General features: G+C 34.2%; 1 protein-coding gene across 2 annotated transcripts in view; it reads left to right on the top strand.

Annotated features, from left to right (window-relative positions):
* MCC (MCC regulator of WNT signaling pathway) overlaps nucleotides 1–22,962 on the top strand; it is a 223,516-nt gene that overhangs the window by 160,266 nt on the left and 40,288 nt on the right. For both annotated transcript variants that reach the window (XM_031943717.1, XM_031943721.1), the window contains 4 exons: nucleotides 954–1,102; nucleotides 6,484–6,624; nucleotides 14,948–15,048; nucleotides 17,264–17,447. In XM_031943717.1, the coding sequence (XP_031799577.1) occupies nucleotides 954–1,102; nucleotides 6,484–6,624; nucleotides 14,948–15,048; nucleotides 17,264–17,447 (575 nt within the window). The remainder of the gene's footprint in view (nucleotides 1–953; nucleotides 1,103–6,483; nucleotides 6,625–14,947; nucleotides 15,049–17,263; nucleotides 17,448–22,962) is intronic.

The following is a 22,962-nucleotide window of genomic DNA, read 5'->3' as shown; positions in this document are numbered from 1 at the left end:
GCTCAAAAGTTATCAAACTGTGCATACCCTTTGATCCAGCAGTGTTACTACTGGGATTATATCCCAAAGAGATTATAAAGAAGGAAAGGGACCTGTATGTCACGAATGTTTGTGGCAGCCCTTTTTGTAGTGGCTAGAAACTGGAAACTGAATGGATGTCCATCAGTTGGAGAATGGCTGAATAAATTGTGGTATATGAAAATTATGGAATATTACTGTTCTGTAAGAAATGACCAACAGGATGATTTCAGAAAGGCCTTGGAGAGACTTACACGAACTGATGCTGAGTGAAATGAGCAGGACCAGGAGATCAGTTATATACTTCAACAACAATACTAGATGATGACCAGTTCTGATGGATCAGGCCATCCTCAGCAACAAGATCAACAAATCATTTCTAAAGGAGCAGTAATGAACTGAACCAGCTATACACAGAAAAAGAACTCTGAGGGATGACTAAAAAACCATTACATTGAATTCCCAATCCTATATTTATGCACACCTCATTTTTGATTTCCTTACAAGCTAATTGTACAATAATTCAGAGTCTGATTCTTTTTGTACAGCAAAATAATGTTTTAGTCATGTATACTTATTATGTATCTAAGTTATATTTTAATATATTTAACATCTACTGGTCATCCTGCCATTTAGGGAGGGTGAAGTAGAGTGAAAAATTGGAACAAGAGGTTTGGCAATTGTTAATGCTGTAAAGTTACCCATGTATATATCCTGTAAATAAAAGGCTATTAAATTAAAAAAAAAAAAAAAAAAAAAAATTATGTAAACCAAAAAACATGGCTGAAGTAATTGTCTCTCTCTTATGTGGTAACCAGTTCTCTGAGAATATCAGCTTACAATAATTTGTCATTTTCACAAGTGGAATGGATTGAAATTTATTGCAATACCAGCCTGTAGCCTTATCAAAGAGGATCTTCTAACTTTTACTACAGGTATCTGGCAGTGTGGCAGAGCACCTTGCCCACTCTCTGCAGGATTGTTCCAATATCCAGGAGATTTTCCAGACCCTCTATTCACATGGATCTGCCATCTCAGAAAGTAAAATTCGAGAATTTGAAGTAGAGACAGAGAGATTGAACAGGTAAGTTTGAAAAATGACACCTGAAGATACAAATACAAAAGTGTCTTTTTTGCCCTACTCCTAATTCCCTCCCACTCTGTTCTTTTCTTTTCACATCCCTCTTGTTCTCACTGTGTTTGTATCACATAGACTTATGTTATCAGTCATTACAGCCCCTTTCTTAATATGACCAACATCATAGAAGACATTTTAGTTGTCAAATAATGTCCAGATTGATTTTCCTCCTAATATATGATATACTGATTTGCATGTGTGTTTGTAACAGTACAAAGTCTCAATGGTATTTTTTCATCTCAGTCATAATTTTGAATTGGTTTGAAAATTATGCTGTGTAGACTGAAGTTCCTGTCTCCTGGAAGTGCACATTTTAAAAAGTGACAAACTGTCTTACACATGTGGACACCTGTAAATAACCCACCATTTTCTGATAGTTTAGTATTTCTTGTTTTCTAACATTGGGTAATTTATTGCTTAAAAACATGATAGCTATTAACTTAATAGAGTAGGAAGTGAATTACTCTGCCTTTCTTATATGCTATGAAAAGAATGTATTCCTCTGAATTGTCTTTTGAATTCTCTCAAAGGCATCAGTACTTTAGGTAAATTGATTTTCCTCTTGGCAGCACTCTTGGCAATATTCACTCTGATGATTTTTTGACCTTTTAAAAACTCAATGTTCAGAACATTTATTCTTTTAAATATGCTTTGCAAATTCTAGAGACCCCTGTGTTTGATGCCATTCTCCTCCCATCTCCTTCAGGAGCTTGCCTCTGTATCTCCCTAATTTTCAACTGCTTCTAGGTTGATACTCTTCAAAACTTTTTTTCTGTTATCCAGATTTTCCCTTTAAAGAGGATCCTTTAAGAACTTTCATTTGGCCCTATTATCCCCTCAAAATGTTATCCTATTTCTCTCCTTCCCTTTACAGCAACCCCCTTCCCCCCTGCAGAAAAAACCTGTTATACTTGATACTCCCCCCCTCCTCTTCTCTTATTTCCTTCCCAACCCTTTGCAATTTGGTTACCATCCTGACTACTCCATTGAGAACTCTCCCTGCAAGTTCATTAATGCCTTCTTACTTGCTAAATTAAGTTACCTTTTCATAGTTCTCATTCTTCATGACCTCTCTACAGCATTTGACACTTCACTATTTTCTACTCCTGGATATTTGCTCCCCTCTGGATTTTCATAATAATATTCTCCTAGAGCTCTTCCTATGTGAAATTCCTCTTTGAGTCTGTTTTCCTTGTAGAATTATTCCCTGACAATGTGTTATCAAATATGTACCCCCCCAAAAAAAAAGTTTCTATCCTATCTCTTATTTTTTTATATTTTCACCATCTGCCATATATTTTTCATCAGATGTCATCTCGCTATGCTCTCTCAAATCTGTGTATTTCTTATTTCTCTCTTGAAATTATCCTGTCTTTCTAACTTCATTTCCACCTACGTAGACATCTCAAAATCAACAAACACAAAGCAGAACTCATTATTCTTCCTGTACATATTCCTATTTATTAATTTCCTATTTTATTAAGGTGACTTTTATTTTTCTATTTCCCCAGACTCACCACTTAGGAGTCACCTTTGACCACTAACCATTACCAATCATTTGCCAAGTCTTTGATTTTCCCTCTACAGTGTTTCTTACATCTTCTCTTACCTAGATTATTGTAATAGTCTCTTAACTAGCTAACTAAGCTGCCAAACTAAAATTCTTAAGTATAGATCTAACCATGTCATTCCTCTGCTTAAAAAGCTTTATTAACTTCCTTTGTTTTTAGGAAAACCCTTTTATTTTGCATTTGAAATCCTTCACAGTCTGGTCAGGGCCTACCTTTTCAGGGTGACTGCAATTTCCTCTACTTTAATTCACTCTATATATACCTTGTCTAATCTAGATGCCATAAAGTTATTCTCTGTACTAGATATTCTGTCTCCTATATCTGTGCTTTTGGTTGGGTTATGAATACTCCTTGTTACCTTTGAGTTTCCATAAAGGCTCAGCTCAAGTGCACCCTCATTCAAGAACCCTATTACCCACCTCTCTCCCCCTCACTCTATACTTATTTTTCATATATCCTGCATTTACATATAATAAGTTAACATTTATATAGCTGCAAAGTGCTGTACCACCTAAGTTTTTCTTTACTCATATATATCCTTCATATGGAATATAATTTTCTTAAAGGCATGGATTTCCTACTCCCCTGAAAACTTCCTGATTATCCTGGTCTAGTGTCCTACTTAATTTAAACTTGCTATTAATAGCCAGCATTTCCTGGCTTTTTTGGTCTCTAAAGAATTTTTAGATGGGTATTTATATCTATAGATATCTATTTATATACATCTTTATAGATCTCTATATTCTTATCTGTAGATCTCTCTAGCTATACCTATAAATAGAGCTAGTTAGCTAGATACAAACAAACACACATACACACACACACACAGACACACATACACACACACACACACACCCAGAAATTACTTAAGGGATTGGAAAGACAAGCAAATGTTGACTATTAATAGCAACTTTAAATTAAGTAGAACACTACAGTAGAACAATTTTTGAGTAATTAGAAATCTTTGCCTTCAAGAAACTTACAATACATGTGAAGGATAAATAGCTATCTATTCATATCTTTAGTCATTAATATCAATAAACTATTCCAGTGATTCATTTAATCATATATACTTACTGATCTATATTAAAATATTTCTTCCATCTGAACAATGAAAATCCCTGACATGAACATATGATACTTATTTTTTTTTTTTTAAAGAATTGGCAAATTGGAGAGGATTCTGGGAAGATGGAAGAATAAGTCAAAAAATTCTAAGCTCTCCAGATTTCCCTCACAAACCAGACAAAATAGCACCTTAGGGCTAATACAGAATGTTAAAACCAATTAAGAATTAGGGTTCAATGGTAGAATAACAAAGAAGATACCAGGATAGAGGTTTGACCATTATGAAGTATAAATACCTTCAAGTTAGTTCAGCTGAAAGAGAGAGTGGTGAACCCTGGTGCTAATTGGGTTGGGAAATAGCTCCAGTTCCAGCCATAGTAATTTTCATATCCCACATAGAGTGGAGTATCAGGTCTCTGAGTTGGGGAAGATTAAGGAAACCTCTACTGATAAGAAACATGATTCAGTTCAGTTGTGCTATTGAGATAAAACCCTGCACAGGAAGGAACTGTACACACCAGGTAAGTGCAAAAGCAGGAGGGCAGGGATCCTGCTGGCTGTGGGCTCTTACAGGAAGATAGAATTCTTGGTTTAGGGTTCTAGGACAGAGAGGACAACTGAAGGAGGATCTCATACCCTCTCATAGTAGAGTTGGTTATAGGAACAATCGAGGATCTCATACCCTCTCATAGTAGAGTTGGTTATAGCAACAATCTGCTAAAAAACTAAAAGATTTAAAAAATGAGCAAACTTTGGGCAAGTCACTTAACCTCAATTGCCTCAGAAAGAAAAGCAAAAAAAAATAAAATAAAATAAGAATAAAAAACAAAAAATAAAAAATTGAGCAAACTAAGGAGAATGACCCCAATGATATAAAGTTAATTCAGGGATAGAGAAGATCAGGATTCATCTTCTGAGGAGGATATTGAGGTAAAAAAGCTTCTTCTACCCCAGAGAGTAATGTTCAATGGCCACCTGCCCAATAAGAATTCATAGAAGAATTTAGAAATGATTATAAAAATGAAATGAGGGAAATTGAAGAAAAACTAAAAAACAGAAAGTAAGAACAATTAAAGAAAAACAAGAAGATTATGAAAAGAAAGTCAACTAATTAGAAAAGGAGGTGCAGAATCTTAAGGAAGAAAATGACTCTTTGAAAACTAAAATTGGGTGGAGGGAAGTCAGCATAGTTATGAGACCAAGAAATAATAAAATAAAATATAAAAAAATTGAAAAATTGAGACAGACATAAGATAATTAAGACAGACATAAGAAAAATTGCTAATCTGATGAAAAAGAAGATAAAATTTGAGAATGATAGAGGCACTTAAAAACTACAATTAAAAAAAAAACTTTTGAAACAGTAATACAAGAAATAATTAAAGAAAATTGTCTGAAGTGTTAGACAAGAGGGGAGAGTAGAAATAGAAAAAATCCACAGATTACTACTTGAAAGAGATCTTACAAGGAAAACCAACAGGAACATCATAGCCATATATCAAAACCCTCAGATCAAGGAGAAAATATTACTAGAAACAAAAATAATTTTGCAGCCAAAAATATCATACCCAGCCAAATTAAACATATTCTTGAAAAAAGGAAAATGGACATTCAATGAACTGCCAGACTTTCATGATTTTGTTATGAAAAGACCTGAACAAAATAGAAAATTTGTCAAATAAGATAAACGTCAAAGACTAATTTCAAGGAATTCAATAGGGACAAGCAGTTTATGTTTTATACCTGGAAAAATAAGCCACATATCTAAGATTGTTGTTAATAACTGGCTAGTTTGAAAGAATGATTAGGGTATATGTGATTCTAAAAAGTAAAGCCATGTAGGAAAAGGTAAAAAGATGAACTAATGAACATTACACAAATGAGGTTGAAAAGCAAAAACTTATCCGTAGGAAATTAGATGGAAGAAAAGGGCTAATAGTTCTGGAATCTTACATTAAGAATGGTTTAAAGAAGAAACAATTACATATATATCTAGAAGAGAATAAAAGTCTTCTAAATTTATAAATAAATAAAGAGAGGCAGAAAGTAGGATAAGGAGATATAGAAGGATATATAGGTTAATGGATATGGGATAAGTTATGTGTAGATTAAGGGGAATGGAATAAAAATGGAAGTTGAGAGGAGAAGATAAAGAATGAATCCTGAGGGTGGGACAGGTTAAGTAATAATAAGGCAATGTAGTAGATAGAAGTAAAGCAAAGGAGTCATCAGAGATAGGAAATGAAAGATATAGACAAACATAATAATAATGATCAGTAGTGGAATCTCTTTTTCTTCCCCAAGGGTGCAGACAGTCTGATATAGATTATATGCGTACAGTCATGTAGTAGGAAAAAAAGCAGTGTTGTAATCTTTGATCTCAAAGTTAAAGCAAAAATACATGTAATCAAAAGTGAAAAATAGGAAAACTAAATTCTGTCAGTCATATTAATTGATATTTTTTAGATTTTTAAGGTAGCTAGAAAATATATAAAATATAAGAAAATATAAGTTAGTAGATTTAGAAAAATAAAGACTTATGAAGAGAACTATTATCTACTTTCAGAGAAGAAGCCTTCGTATTTTTTTTCTTTTTCTATTTAAATTTTAAAAAGATACATTTTTTAAAATATTGGCAGATTTAATAACTTCAGCAGAAAATCTAAAAATGAGTCTGTTTCTTTGCAGTCGAATAGAGCACCTAAAATCTCAGAATGATCTGCTAACCATAACACTGGAAGAGTGTAAAAGCAACGCTGAGAGGATGAGCATGCTGGTGGGGAAATATGAATCCAACGCCACCGCTTTGAGACTTGCATTGCAGTACAGGTAGGTCTTTGGTTGTGATGAAGACAGTAACAAGACCTTGTCTTTTAAAGCCACCTTTTATTTCAAAACCTATCTTGACATATCTTGGCATATATCTTCTAAAGTTTGGGGCAGTTGAGGCTGAAGTTTAGGAAAATTGATATTTAGTGTATTAGTGTATCAAAATCTCTTTATAGCATTAAAAAGAGAAGAGTCTTTGGCTTTTAAAATAGTTGTCGTTATTTTTAGGAGGTCAAAGTGATCTATGGCTCACTGATCACTGAAGCTTTTTACCAAGACTCAGGGTCAGTCATGGCATCTTACTCTGGGCACATCCAGATTTTATGGAATGTTAGTTAACCCCTCTTTTTCCTTCTAAGACTCCTCCCCCCCACTAAAAAAGTCATCTGTTTTGCAGTATCAAAGCAAGCGGTACTCCAAGTAAACCAAAGCTGTGTGTGAAATGGTTGACTTTCACTCTTCTTTTTTTAATCTTTTTTTTCAATAAATCATTTTTCATTTTTTCCAATTATACATAAAGATAGGTTTTTTTTTAGCATTTATTTCTTATAAGATTTTGGGTTCTAAATTTTTCTCCCTCTTTCTCTTCCCCAAGGGGGCAAACAGTCTGATATTGATTATATGTGTACAGTCATGTTAAACATATTTTCACAGTCATGTTGTGAAAGAAGAAATAGAATAAAAGGAAAAAACCATGAAAAATATCAACAAAAAACAACAAAAAAAGATAAAAATAGTATGCTTCAATTTGCATTTAGAGTCTTTATCAGTCTTTTTCTGAATGTGGATAGTATCTTCCAACATGAGCCTTTTGAAATTGGATTCCTTCAGCCCTTTTTGTAGTGGCAAGAAACTGGAAATGGAATAGATGCCCATCAGTTGAAGAATGGCTAAGTAAGTTATGGTATATTAATTTTATGGAATATTATTGTTCTATAAGAAATGATTGGGACTTCCGGCCAAGATGGCAGAGAGGAGGCACACAGCTGTGTAAGCTCTGCATTTTCTCTCAGAATTCATTTCATGACAAGCCTCTGAATTAATGCTTGACTGAAAAAAAAAAAAAAAAAACACAAATAGTTACCAAGAGAAGACATCCTTGAAATTCGCCAGGAAAGGTCTGTTTTTGCTCGAGGGTAGGGATGGTTTTAGATCAGGCCCAGGCTGAGGGCAGGCAGCAGCAGCTCACAGCCTAGCAGACTGGAGGGGGTGGGGTGTGATCTCAGCCGTCTTTGCAGGGAGAGCTTTGCTACAGGATTGGATACTTTGCCCTGTCAGCAAGTCAGTAGCCCATCAGAGAAGCTAAAAACACCGGAGGTGAAGAATACAACCCAAACAGCTGGAGTCTCTCGAGAACTGGCCACCCCTCCCTCACAGTGTCTCAGCAGGCTCTCAGAGTCTGAGCGCAGGCAGGCACAGCACAGCCATCACTGTCCTGTTAGGGCCTCGCTGCTCTCCCCCTCCCCCCACCCCCGCTACAGTCTGTAGAGGAAGATCAATAACACCACGCAGCCCCTCCCCCCAAAAAAGCAGATTCCATTTGGGAGTTTTTTCTTTTTTTCTTTGCTAGTTTGTCTTTGATTCTTCTCTGACAAAATGAGCAAAAAATTGAAAAGGACCTTAACCATTGACAGCTTCTATATGGATAGAGAGCAGACTCTAAACCCTTAGGAAACTAAAAACAGATTATCTCCAGGTGAATCTCCACAGGAGGAAATCATCTGTTTCTCAGCACAGATGAATCTCATAGAAGAAATTAAAAAGGCTCTCACAAGAGAGCTAGAAGAAAAATGGGAAAAGGAGAGGGAGGCTTGGCAAGAGAGTCTGGAGAACTCATCCCACTCATTTAAAGACAGAGTGGATAAAGAAATCAAATCCTTGAAAAATAGGATTAGTGAACTGGAAACAGAAAATAGCTCTCTAAAAAATAAAATTGGCAAAATAGAAAAAAAAATTCCATAGAACAAAACAACTCAATTGGACAATTAGAAAAAGATGTAAAAAAAAGTGAGTGAAGAAAATACTTCATTGAAAATGAGAATCGAACAAATGGAATTGAATAACTCGAGGAGACAACAAGAATCAGTCAAGCAAAACCAAAAAAAATCAAACAATGGAAAAAAAATGTGAAATACCTTCTTGGGAAAACAACAGATCTGGAAAATAGATCCAGGAGAAACAATCTGAAAATTATTGGACTCCCAGAAAAATATGATGAAAAAAAGAGCCTGGAAACTATTTTCCAGGAAATTATCAACGAGAACTGCCCAGAAGTCATAGAAACAGAGAGTAAAATAGACATTGAAAGAATTCATCGATCACCTACTGAAAGGGATCCTAAAATCAAAACACCAAGAAATATAGTGGCCAAATGCCAGAACCCTCAGATGAAGGAAAAAAATACTACAAGAAGCTAGAAAAACCCAATTCAAATATAGCAGGAGCCACAATAAGGATTACCCAGGATCTCGCAGCATCCACATTAAAAGATTGAAGGGCCTAGAATATGATATTCCGAAAGGCTAAGGAACTCGGCATACAACCAAAAATAACTTACCCAGCTAGAATGAGCATCTTTTTCCAGGGAAGAAGATGGTCATTCAACAAAATAAGCGGATTTCACCTATTTTTGATGAAAAAACCAGAACTTAACAAGAAGTTTGATCTACAAATATAGAACTAAAGAGAAATCTAAAAAGGTAAAAAGAAATCTTGGGAACTATATTTCTGATATAAAGATGTATAAAGAACACATGTATACCTTGGTCTAGAAACTAGAGGTGGAAAGGACATTGTACCTGGGAAAGGGTAAATTGGGGGTACTACATCCCACAAAGAGGCAAAGGAAACCTATTATATCTGAGAGAAAGAATGGAGAGGGATGAATATAGTGGGTATCTTACTGCCATCAGAATTGGCTTTAAGAGAAAAATTTTAGACATATTCGATTTATGGTGAAACTTCTGCCACCTCATTGAAAAGTGAGAAGGGAAAAGTGAAAAGGGAAGGAATAAGCTAAGCAGAAGGGAATACGGAAATTGTTAGGGAAAGGAGTAAGATAGGGGGAAGAACTCTAAGGCCAGAGGAGGGATACTAAAAAGGGAGGGCTGTGAGAAGCAAGTGGTGCTCACAAGTCTAATACTGGGAAGGGGGGGAAGGGGGAAAGAAGGGAGAAAAGCATAAACAGGGGTTAACAAGATGGCAAGTAATACAGAATTGGTCATTTTAACCATAACTGTAAACGGGGTAAACTCCCCCATAAAGAGGAAGTGGTTAACAGAATGGATTAAAAGCCAGAATCCTACAATATGTTGTTTACAGGAAACACACCTGAAGCAGGGAGATACATGCAGAGTAAAGGTAAAAGGTTGGAGCAGAATCTACTATGCTTCAGGTGAAGTCAAAAAAGCAGGGGGTAGCTATCCTGATCTCAGATCAAGTAAAACCAAAAATTGATCTAATTAAAAGAGATAAGGAAGGGCAGTATATCTTGCTAAAGGGTAGCATAGATAATGAAGCTATATCAATATTAAACATATATACACCAAGTGTGTAGCATCTAAATTCTTAAAAGAGAAATTAAGAGAGCTGCAAGAAGAAATAGATAGCAAAATAGTGGGAGATCTCAACCTTGCACTCTCAGAATTAGATAAATCAAACCACAAAAAAAATAAGAAAGAAGTCAAAGAGGTAAATGGAATATTAGAAAAGTTAGATATGATAGATCTCTGGAGAAAATGAAATGGAGACAGAAAGGAATACACTTTCTTTTCAGCAGTTCATGGAACCTATACAAAAATTAACCATATATTAGGACATAAAAATCTCAAACTCAAATGTAGTAAGGCAGAAATAGTAAATGCATCCTTTTCAGACCACGATGTAATGAAAATTACATTCAACAAAAAGCCAGGGGAAAGTAGACCAAAAAATAATTGGAAACTAAATAATCTCATACTAAAGGATGATTGGGTGAAATAGCATAATTAATAACTTCACTCAAGAAAACGACAATAATGAGACATCATACCAAAATGTGTGGGATGCAGTGGTAATAAAGGGAAATTTCATATCTCTAGAGGCCTACTTGCATAAAATAGAGAAAGAGAAGGTCAATGAATTGAACTTGCAACTAAAAATGCTGGAAAAGGAATAAATTAAAAATCCCCAATCAAACACCAAACTTGAAATTCTAAAAATAAGATCAATAAAGTTGAAAGTAAAAAAAAAACTATTGAATTAATTAATAAACTTAAGAGTTGGTACTATGAAAAAACCAACAAAATAGACAAACCCTTAGTAAATCTGATTTAAAAAAGGAAAGAGGAAAATCAAATTGTTAGTCTTAAAAATGAAAAGGGAGAACTTGCCACTAATGAAGAGGAAATTAGAGCAATAATTAGGAGTTACTTTGCCCAACTTTATGCCAATAAATTCGTCAAATGAAATGGAAGAATATCTTCAAAAATATAGCTTGCCTAGATTAACAGAGGAAGAAGTAAATTGGTTAAACAATCCCATCTTAGAAAAATAAATAGAACAAGCTATTAACCAACTCCCTAAGAAAAAATCCCCAGGACCAGATGGATTTACATGTGAATTCTACCAAATATTTAAAGAACAATTAACTCCAGTGCTATATAAACTATTTGAAAAAATAGGGATTGAAGGAATCCTACCCAACTCCTTTTATGACACAGACATGGTACTGATACCTAAGCCAGGTAGGCTGAAAATAGAGAAAGAAAATTATAGACCAATCTCCCTAACGAATATTGATGCTAAAATCTTAAATAAAATATTAGCAAACAGATTACAGAAAATCATCCCCAAGATAATACACTATGCCCAAGTAAGATTTATACCAGGAATGGGGTGGTTCAAATTAGGAAAAATTAGCATAATTACTATATCAATAACCAAACTAACAAAAACCATATGATCTCTCAATAGTTGCAGAAAAAGCATTTGATAAAGTCAACATCCATTCCAAAAAAACACTTGGAGTTATGAATAAATGGATTTTCTAAAATAATCAGGGCATATATTAAAACCATCAGTAAGCATCATATGCAGTGGGGGAAAAACTGGAACCTTTCCCAGTAAGATCGGAGGAAGCAAGGTTGCCCACTATCACCATTATTAGATATTTATTAAAACACTAGCCTCGGCAATAAGAGTCTAGTAAGAGATTAAAAGGTTAGAGCAGGCAAGGAGGAAACCAAACTATCACTCTTTTGCAGATGATATGATGGTATTTTAGAGAACCCCAGAGATTCTACTAAAAAGCTATTAGAAATAATTCATAACTTTAGCAAAGTTGCAGGATACAAAATAAATCCCCATAAATCCTCAGCATTTTGATACATCACCAACAAAATCCAACAGCAAGACATAAAAAGAGAAATTCCATTCAAAATAACTGTCGACAGCATAAAATATTTGGGAATCTATCTACCAAAGGAAAGTCAGGAATTATATGAGCAAAATTACTAAACACTTTCCACACAAAGTCAGACTTAAATAATTGGAAAAATAAAGTGCCTTGAGGGCTGAGGAATATTAAAGGCAATACTCCCTAAACTAATCTATTTATCTATACCAATCGACTTCTAAGAAAATATTTTAATGATCTGAAAAAATAACCAAAAAATTCATATGAATTTCATATGAAGAATAAAAGGCAGAATCTGGGAATTAATGAAAAAAAATCAAATGAAGGTGGCCCCTGTCCTGATTTAAACCTAATAAAGCAGTACCAAAACCATTTTTATTTCAAAAATAGATTAGTTGATCAGTGGAATAGGTTAGGGCCAACAAGACAAAATAATCAACTTAAATCATTGTTTGATAAACCTAAGATCCTAACTTTTTGGGATAAAATTTCATTTTTGGAAAACTGCTGGGATAACTGGAAATTAGTATTAAAGGAAATTAGGCATGGACCACACTTAACACCGTATACCAAGATAAGATCAAAATGGGTCCATGATTATTGAACAAGATTAAAATAAATTAGAGGAACATGGATATGTTCCTCCTCAATTTGGAGGAGGAAGAAATTTGTGACCAAAGATGAACTAGGATCATTACTGCCACAAAATAGAAAATTTGAATAAAAATTAAAAGCCTTTTAACAAACAAAAATAATGCAAAAAGATTAAAGGGAAGCAAATAAACTAGGAAAACATCTTCACAGTTAAAGGTTCTAAAAACCCATTTCCAAAATATAAAAATTAACCAATTTATAAAATAAACCATTCTCCCAATGGATAAATGGTCAAAATATATGAACAGACAATTTTCAGAGATGAAATTGAAACTATTACCACTCTATGAAAAGAGGTTTTCCAAAATCCTATTAATCAGAAAATAAATTAAGTCAATTTGAAATATCATACACCCCTATTGTTGGCTGATGAAGGAAAAAATAATGATGAATGTTGGAGGGGATGTGGGAAAACTGGGACACTGATCATTGGGTGGGTTGGGCAATCCAACCATTCCTGCACAATCTGGAGAGCCCAAAAAGTTATCAAACTGTCATACCCTTTGATCCGATGTTACTATGGGCTTATACCCCAGGAGATATTAAAAAGGGAAAGGGACCTGTTGTGCCAAAACATTTGTGGGCACCCTGTTTGTACCGGGCAGAAACTGGAAAATGAATGGGTGCCCATTGTTGGAGAATGGTTGGGAAAATTTGGTATATGAATTTAGGAAATTATTGTTCAAAATGACCGGGATGAATACAGAGAGGGAGAGACTTACAAACTGATGCTAAGTGAAATGGCAAACCAGATCATTATATATTCAACAACGATGAAAGATTATTCTGATGGAGTGGTTTCTTTGCAGAGATAACTCGTTTCAATTGATAATGATGGGCGGGCTATACCCAAAGAAAGAAATGGGAAATGAATGAAAGTTTATTTTTTTTTTTCCCGGGTTATTTCCCCTTTGTCAATTTAAACAAGGAACTTTATTTAACCAAATTGAAATCTGAATTCGTGACTTTTAAAATAATATAGGACGTTCCATCTGGGGAGGGGGAGGGGAAAAACCAGAAAGGGAAGGGAAATGTTGAAAAAACAATAGGCCCTAAAAAATTTTATTTTTTGGGTGTTTGCCGGATTTTGCCATTTCAAATTGAAAGAACCTTTTTTTCAGCCATTAATTTATAAATGAACAATTTGATAACGTATTTTAACAATGGGATAAAAATTATTCTTGGGATGGAAAATAAAAAAAAGAATTAAAAAAAAAAAAAACTTTTTTGTTTTTTGTTGAGTTTTTATTTTTCCTTTTAACCTTGGGGGAAAAAGAAAATTTGGAAATTTTTCTTTGAAAATTATTTCAAGTTTTGAAAATAAAAAGTTTTTAAAAAAAAAGGAACTTCCCTCTTGTTAATAATAAATTTTTTTTAAAAACTTGGGGAAAAAGGGTAATTTTTTTAAAATTAAATTGGATGGCCCAATTTTTTTAAAACCCCTTCTTTCTTTTACATTTTTAAGTGCTTGTGGAGAAAATAAATTTTTTTTCAGAAAGGTAAATGGATTTTTTTTAAAAGGGCCAAAGAAAGGGGGGAAAAATTATTTGGAATCTTATTTGCACCCCTACGGTTAGCAGCATTTGTTCTTTAGCATTCATTTAGCATTACATGCTCAGTGTGAATGAGTTTTATGTTAGGCTAAGGGTGTTACTGATTGCCAGAATTATATTTTACACTTTCTATTGATGACCATGATTCAGAAAGAGGGACATCTTTTATCTAGAAAAGAGAGCTAAAAAATAGAGTATCCTCCAAATGCAGTTTCTCCATGCCTTAGAGGAAAATGGCCTCTAGATTTTAGTACTTATTACATTTCATCTAAGCATTAAAAAAAGCTTTATTTTATTGCATCTTTTGGTTTTTTTCTAAACCATAAAATAAAGGAGAAAAAACAAAAAGCACAGTTATTGTTGACCCCAATAAATATTTATGGTGGATTTTTGTTCAGTTGTGCTGAGCCAGAATAATTGAGAGATAAGAGGAAAAGACTTGTCATGGAAGAAAATTTCCCTAGCTTCATTTCTCACAGCTTACATTTTTATGTAGTTCTTATTATCTGCAAAGTACAACTTGCATCATAAAAGTGCATTAACTCTATTTTACTGATGAAGAAAATGAAATTTAGAAAGGTGTCCATATTAACATATTTATTTATTGTTGATGCCAAATCTACAAGAAAGGTCTCTTCTCTCTAATTGCAATACCCGTTTTCTCATCTCTGACTGCATATATTTTTCCTTAATTGAGGACTTTGAATTTTATGTTTTACAGTGAGCAATGCATAGAAGCCTATGAACTCCTGCTGGCGCTAGCAGAAAGTGAACAGTCTCTTATACTTGGACAGTTCCAAGCAGCGGGTGTGGGATCTGTTGGTAAGGGCCACATGATTATATTTTAATTCTCTTAAATCCCATTCTATGCTTCATTGAATATGTATTATCTTGCTCCCCTAAACTTGAGATTTGGGGCTGTTTGTGTGTGTGTGTGTGTGTGTGTGTGTGTGTGTGTGTGTGTGTGTGGTTTTTTTTCCTTCTTTCCTAAGTAAATTGGTTATTTTGAATGGAATAAGTATTACAATTGAAACACAGAATTACAAATTAAAACAAACAATACTTTACAGTAAATTTATTTTCACAGATTAATAGAATTGCTAGACATTAAGACTTGTGCAGCAATAGAAATGATTCAACTTTGTTCTTTCAAAGCAGGAACTCACTTTCTTCAGTGTGTGGTATTGGCTTCATGGGACGCATTCCTCTGTTGATTGTTTTTTTTTTTTCCTCAAGTTTTCTTTCCCATAATCAGGGCTTTATAATTTTTGTGTGGTAGATTTTTTTCTCTTTATTTTGAAGTCACCCTTTCCCAATTACTGTTCTATAAAACCCTGATTCCTTTGAAATGTGAATAGAGGTTTGATGAGAAAAATTTAAAACTTTTAATGTCTTTCCTTTTAAAAAAATATATGGAAATGTATGAATGTTTATGTATGAATTTCCTTGTTGCCCTTGTCCCTAAAATATTCCGTCTCTTTTTATCTAATAGTACTCTTTACAAACACTTTAATTTCATTAGGCCATTCTTAACTTCTTTTTTTTTTTTTTTTTAAATTAAGACAATTACCTTTTCTAGCTCCAAAACAGAGACAGTGCCAGCAATTCTATTAAAAACCTTATTTTTTTCAGCATCTTTTAGTGGATCTATAGAACTCTAATTCTCATATGAAACTGATCCAAAAATGGTCTTGTCCATCAGTTAAGATTTTTAAAAACATACCTATTAACAAATATGATCAGTTAAAAGGGGAAAAATCATTTGACTTATTTTTAGTTTCTATTAGAGCGAACTCTTTATTTAAAATTCAAAAACATTCTTTTTTTGGTAAGCTCTTGTCACCTAGAACATAAACACAGTATAGCTATTGGGTAGTAGCTGGGATCATTTAAGTAAGTGTTTAAAATTAATAATAAAGTTATTCAAATTTACCTAGTTCTAGTTAAAAGATTCCTTTTACCTAAATATATTCATATTTATAAGATAATCTTCTTAGTTATACTATTTCTTCAGAGTTGAACTAAAGGAACTCTAATACTTAAAAGATGTATGATTTCATGGGTGTCAGTACTACTTCTAACCAACCCAGATTGCAACCCTTCTGCTTTAATAGTCTTCATAGTTTTTTTGGGCAGAGGAAAAAATCATTTACAGGTTACTCAAATTGAGCTGCTGAGTTTATGAATTTTCTAAACCTAGTCTTCAGTTTCCTCAGACAGGAAGTTTATTCCAATCGTCTTATAGCCAGAATTTAAAATGTTTATTTCAATTGTCTTATAGCCAGAATGAATCCTGCATTTCTAGGCTCTTAATTCCAGTTTACTATCCATATTACATCATGATGCCTTTTATTTATGCCAATGAAAAAAAAAATGTCAGTGTTATAAAGCTTGATCCCAGTATAATTTTTTTTCATAGACTTAACAGAGTTTTTAAAAAAAATCATACTTTATTTGTATTTTTATTAATAACAGTAGCTAGATTTATATAATGCTTTAATGTTTGCAAAGCTCTTTATAGATATTGTCTCAGACTATTGATCAGACAATCTTATAATAGAAATGCAGTAATACCAGGTAAAAGAAATCTAGAGATAATTCAGTGCTTTCATTTTAGCCATTAGCTCCTTCCCCTTTTCCTAATAATTCACAGGCAAGTGAACTAGTGATAAAGTTGCATTATCTGGCCATTTGTTTCCCTTGCTTGCCCTCATAAAGAAAAACCATTGAACTGTGAAAAAAAGATGATAACTTAAGCCTAAGTTGGATAATTTCTGAATAATTGGATCTTAGAAGTGAAAGACTTTATTTCATACATGAGGAAACTGTGGTCAAGAAAGAAGATTACACGATCAAAGAACAAGATTATATAGTGAGAGAACCAGAATGGGAACCTAGGTGTGCTGACATTTAGTCTAATGTCTTTTTCCCTACAGCACCCTACTTCTCATCCATTGAGTAATTGAATATTGCTTGCCTATGTTCCTCCCCAGGCTTATGCTATGTCAATTATTCCACTGATTACTTTACAACTTAGGGGACCAGACAAGAGATGAAAATGTTACCCAGATGCTTAAGCATGCTCATGATTGCCGGAAGACAGCAGAAAATGCCGCCAAAGCACTGCTGATGAAGCTGGATGGAAGTTGTGGGGGAGCATTTACAGTCTCTGGCTGCAGCATCCAGCCGTGGGAGAGCCTTTCTTCCAACAGCCATACCAGGTAACCAGAACACGTTTCCTCTCTTGTCCTTTCTACATTTTCTTTCAGCTTTAACAAGATTATTGATGTTTTAGTTCACTTATTCAAACTGATGTGCAAGGTGCGCAGGCAATCATGTGCATCTGCATCTGCATGTGTGTGTGCACATGGGCATACTTTCAGCCATCATCAGGCTTGCGTGACCCAATTCTATTTGAATCTTGGCCATATTCCATTCAAACTCTTTCTGTTCATTCTAATATGGAGGGAATATTTTCTAAATTATCTTTCTTTTTCCATGTGTAGATCAAAGTACCTGAAACTTTATAGGTTGGAGATAGAATTTATATCACAGGGTAGAAAGTACTGCTATTTTTGTTTGCCCAAAAGTATATCACTATATGGGTTTCAATATGTACCATTTGCAGATGCAGCAGTGTGGGGTGGTGCGTCTTGCTGCCTGCCTCAAACTGCAGAAGAAGACAAAATCTTCCCAAATTCACTTAACTCGTTGCCCACCGCCATGTTCTCTTCTTATTCCAACTTATGCCAATAGTTGATTTGCTCTCATTTACAGAATGTAATTTTTTCACACTGTAGCTTCAGTACAAAAAGCAGGTATTTTTCCTAATAGTATATCTAGTTGTTATATGTATAAATTGTATATTAATTTTGCATAGGCATATACATATACTTTGTCAGTGTTGGCAGTCGTTTTGTGTTATAAATCTTCTACTTAAATGGTTCGGTAAAGTTACTCTCCTCAGCAGTCTTCAATCTAACATACAGAGATATGTGATGTCAAAAAGTTTTATTTACCATTTGTTCAGATAGGAGATAAAAATGAAGAAGGAGTTGAAATTTTTTAAAAATCCTGCCTGGACTCTGCCTATGCAAATTTAAGCATTCTCAAGGTACACATATAAATCTTAAGTTGGTTGTACTGATACTTTAGGGAAAAAAATGTTCCTCTCTAATATATTTATGAGGGGTTCAGAATACCACAAAATGTTCCGTACACTAAGTGACCTATATTAGTTCTTAGGGAAAATGATCTCTGTTGCTTGGTTGAACTAAACACGTTTCAGGCACTGTTTGGATCTGCACACATACATTGTATCTAGGACATACTAGGACATATTCAACATATATATGACTGCTTGCCAGCTAGGGGAGGGGGTGGAGGGTGGGAGGGAAAAATCGGAACAGAAGTGAATGCAAGGGATAATGTTGTAAAAAAAAATTACCCTAGCATTGATTCTGTCAATAAAAAAATAAATAAAATAAACAAGTTTCAGGCTATGTGGCAGGAAGCACACACAAAAAAAAGGCCCCAAATTCTTTCATAATTATGGGTAATTATTGTTATTTGTTTCTTAATCCTGACAGCCTAACTCATAGACTGTTAAGATATTGGAACTAGAATGGCTCTTTGATATTTTCCTTTCCAATCTTCTCATCTTATAGATGAGAAAATTGCAGCCTACAATGGCAAAATATATTGCCTACCACCAAAAGAAGAAAATTATTAAAACAAAATTTTATATAACTTGTTTACAGTTGTTAGGAATCTTTTGGAATAGGGAATTGAAATAGATCAAAAATTACATTTCAAGCATTTCACTAAGTCTAATTTCTGTCAGATGGCTGTCTAATTTTCCTAGGAGTGTTTGTCAGATAGTAAGCCTTTTCCCTCATAATTGGGATCTTTTGTAAGTTCATATACAACGATCATCTTTTTTTTTTTATTGTACTATGTTCTGGAAATGCTTGTTTTATCCCATAAATTAAAATTAAATATAATTTTTTTTTAAAAAAAGAAAACCATAAACTACTATGTTTGTTTGGTTTCCTATGTTGAATACCTAATCTGTTCCGCTGTTTCTTTTCTCCCTTCCTCCTTTTTCTTTCTTCTCCTCCTACTTCCTCCTTCCTTCAGTACAAAATCATTTTTACTGCTTATTGCTTTGTAATACATTTTTTGAGAACCCCCTTTTCTTAATTAATAGACCTCCCTTTCCTTCTCACTTTTTAAAATTATTACCCTTGAGAGTCTTGAATTTTGTTCCTTCATATGAATTTCACCATTATTTTTCTAATTCTACAAAATATTCGTTTGTGAGTCTGATTGCTTCAGCACTAAATCAAGTAATTTAGGTAGTATTACATTTTCATTTTAATGAGTCAGCTTAATGAAAATAATGTTTCTCAGATTATTTAGGCCTGTCTTTATTTCTTCAAAGAGTGTTTTACAATTTGAATCATTTAGGCCCTGGGTAAATTTTGGTAGACAACTCCCATGAATTGTATAACTTGTAGATATTTTTAAAAAGGAATTTCTCTTTCTAGTTCATCTTTTCAGAGTTTGTTGTTCATATGTAGTAATGTTGATGAATTACATGCATTTGTCTTGTATCTTGCAACTTTATTGAAGTTTATTTCAATTAATTTTTACTTAACTCTCTGTGGTTCTTGAAATCATTATATCTGTAAAAATATAATTTTGCTTTTTCTTTGTCTATGTTAGTTTCACCTTCTTAACATTGCTTATAGCTTGCATTTCCAGCACAGTGCAAATCAAGTCAGGGAGGTAGAGGAAAAGGTGGAAAAAGAAATGAGAGTCATACAAGAAAATCATGGGAAAAAAGGGAGTCAACAGTGTGGTAAAAGAGGCACAAAAAAATACTACATAAAGTAACACCTTAAAAAACAGATTAGGACAAATGGTGAAAAAGGCACAAAAATCCAAAGAGAAGAATGCCTTGAAAAGCAGAATTGGCCAAATTGAAAAGGAAGTATGAAGGTTCAACTAAAGAAAGTAATTCCTTTAAAATTAGAATTGAACAAGTAGAAGCTAATGACTTTATGATACATCAAGAAACAAAGTAGTTGTTATAAAATAGAACAATTCAGTGAATTAAGCATGCAATTAAAAATTTTTTGAGCTCTTCTATAACCTGAGTCTAATTCATATTTTTCTTGGAGTTTTGGATAAGGGAGTTTTGACTTTATTGTCTTCTGAGTGTGTGTTTTGATTTTCCTTGTTATCATAGTAAGTTTCTGTGATCAGAATTTTTTTTTTTGTTTGCTCATTTTTTTACTTTTAATCCTTTGCTAAAATGGGGCTCTGCTTCCAAGGTGCTTTTAGTCCTGTACTTTCATCTCAGATTTCCATTCTAAGCTTCAGGGATTTTCAGTGGCTGTTTTTAGGGATATGTTTTATGAATTTGTAAGTTTTTAATTCTTTCAGGATGGCTTGATCTAAGAAGAGGTATGATTACTAGTTTGTGAGTGACCACAAGCATGCTTTTCTACCCTAAAAACATGACCAGGGTCCCAACTCCCCTATGGCTGCAAACTCTGATGTGCTGTTGCTTCTCCTCACCCTGAGGCTACTATCCAGGACTGTAGTTCCCTGGACTGGATCTAAATAGGGGCAGTGGAACAGAATTCTCCCCCCAGTGCCAGGAAAAAGTCCCCTGTAATCTCCTTTAGACCAATTGTGAACTCCAGAAGCAGCCACCATTGATGCTTTAGTCCTTCCCAGGGACTGCTTCTGGCTTGCTGAGACCAAGTTTGTTTTGACAGGGCTTGTGTTAGACTGTGCTTCACTGTCACCATGAGATAGATGTTTCCTGAAGATTTAAGTTGAGCTGGAAAATTATTTGACCCATCCTTTTGTGAGTTCTACCACTCCAGGATTAACTTTAGGGCATTATTCAAAGGTATTTGGAAAGGTTTGAGGGAGAGTTTAGGCAAGTTCCTGTCTTTTCTCTGCCATCTTGGTACTGCATGTTCTTGCTTTGGATTTCAGTTAGATATTATTTTAAGAAAAATTCCATTTATTCCTATGCTTTCGTGTGTGTGTGTGTGTGTGTGTGTGTGTGTTTTAACTAAGAATGGATGTTGTATTTTGTCATTTTCATTCTCTTATAACCCTTCTGCTTTCTTCCAGCCCCATCATTCAAATTAACCTGTGTACTCTCTCTGGGAATACAAAGGGCAAAGATAGTCCCCACTCTCATGGAGTTCATAGTCTAAGGGAGAGACAGCATACAGCAGTGAAGTTCAAACAAGATATGTTCAAGACAGGTTGGATATAATCTTGCTAGAAAGGCACTGAGATTACAGAAGATTGGCAAAGGTTTCCTGCAGATGGCAAGATTTAAGCTCAGATTTGAAAGAAGCCAAGAACCAGAATTAAAGTGAAAGACAGCTCCAGCAAAGGAGATGATAGTCAGTGAAAAGACGTGGCATTAGGAAATGAGTGTTGTAAGAGACAGCAAAGAGAACAATTTTACAGGATCACAGAGTATTTAAGTAAGATTTAAGAAGACTAGAAAATAAGAAAAGGCCATGTTTTAAAAGATTTTTAATACCAATCAGAAGATTATTTGAGGTAATAAGGAGCTACTGGAATTGATTAATGACTGAATGGAGGCAGAAAGAGATGTGATGTGTGCTTTAGGAAGATCAGTTGGACAATTACCAATCATCTCTTGATTTCCTTTTTTCAATCTTTTTTTTATAGCTTTTTATTTACAAGATATATGCATAGGTAATTTTTTGCAATTGACAGTTGCAAATCCTTTTGTTCCAACTTTTTCCCTTCTTCCCCCCATCCCTTCCTCCAGATAGCAGGTTAACCAATACATGTTAAATATGTTAAAGTTTTTTCAATCTTAATTCCTATTTACCTGTTTGAAACCTTTTACAATATTGAACACTTCTTCAAGATACTCTGTCCTTTGCCTGGTTTTTCATGGCATTGTTGTCTCTGGTTCTTCTACTTCTCTTGACTGCTCCCTCTCGTTCTCCTTTGATGGTTTTTTTTTTTTTTTAAATCTATGTCACTTCAATAGCAGTTGGTTTACACCCTAGCTTCCATCTTGTCCTTTTTTCTTTTTTCTACATGTTGTCTCTTTTGGACTTACTAGCTCCCATGGGGTTTACCTTATCATCTCTGCAGATGATGATCGCTAGTCGCAGACAAACTGCATTTTGAACATTTTATAGTTTGAACTGCCTCAAAGTCAAGATATCCAAAATAGAACTCATTATCTCTTCCCAAAAATTTTTTTCCCACTTCTGAACTTCTCTGTTACTATAAAGGGCACCAGAGTCTTCCCTTTTACTCCGATTCACAACCCCAGTATTATCCCAGACTCTTTTTTCCCCTCCTCACATATTGCCTTGCCTTGTCATTTTAACCTTTACAATATCTTCCATCCTTTCCTTTCATTCCACTCCTGTTTTGTAATCACTCCATTTCTCACCATTTCTGTTTTGTTTTATTTTGTTATGTTTTTGGCAAGGCAGTTGAGGTTGTGATTCTCTCAGGGTCACACAGTTAGGAAGTATTAAGTGCCTGAACCCAATTTTGAACTCAAGTCCTCCTGACTTTGGGGCTGGTGCTCTATGCACTGTACCATCTAGCTGTCCCCATTCTCATCATTTCTTGCCTGGATTCTTCCAATAGACTTTTTAGTCCTCTTGCCTCTAGTCCTCCATATAGTTGCAAAAGTAATTTTATAAG

The sequence above is a fragment of the Sarcophilus harrisii genome, chromosome 1, assembly GCF_902635505.1.
Source record: "Sarcophilus harrisii chromosome 1, mSarHar1.11, whole genome shotgun sequence".
NCBI classification, from domain to species: Eukaryota; Metazoa; Chordata; class Mammalia; order Dasyuromorphia; family Dasyuridae; genus Sarcophilus; species Sarcophilus harrisii.
Note: the sequence above shows the minus strand (reverse complement) of the source record. Positions and strands in the feature narration are given on the sequence as shown.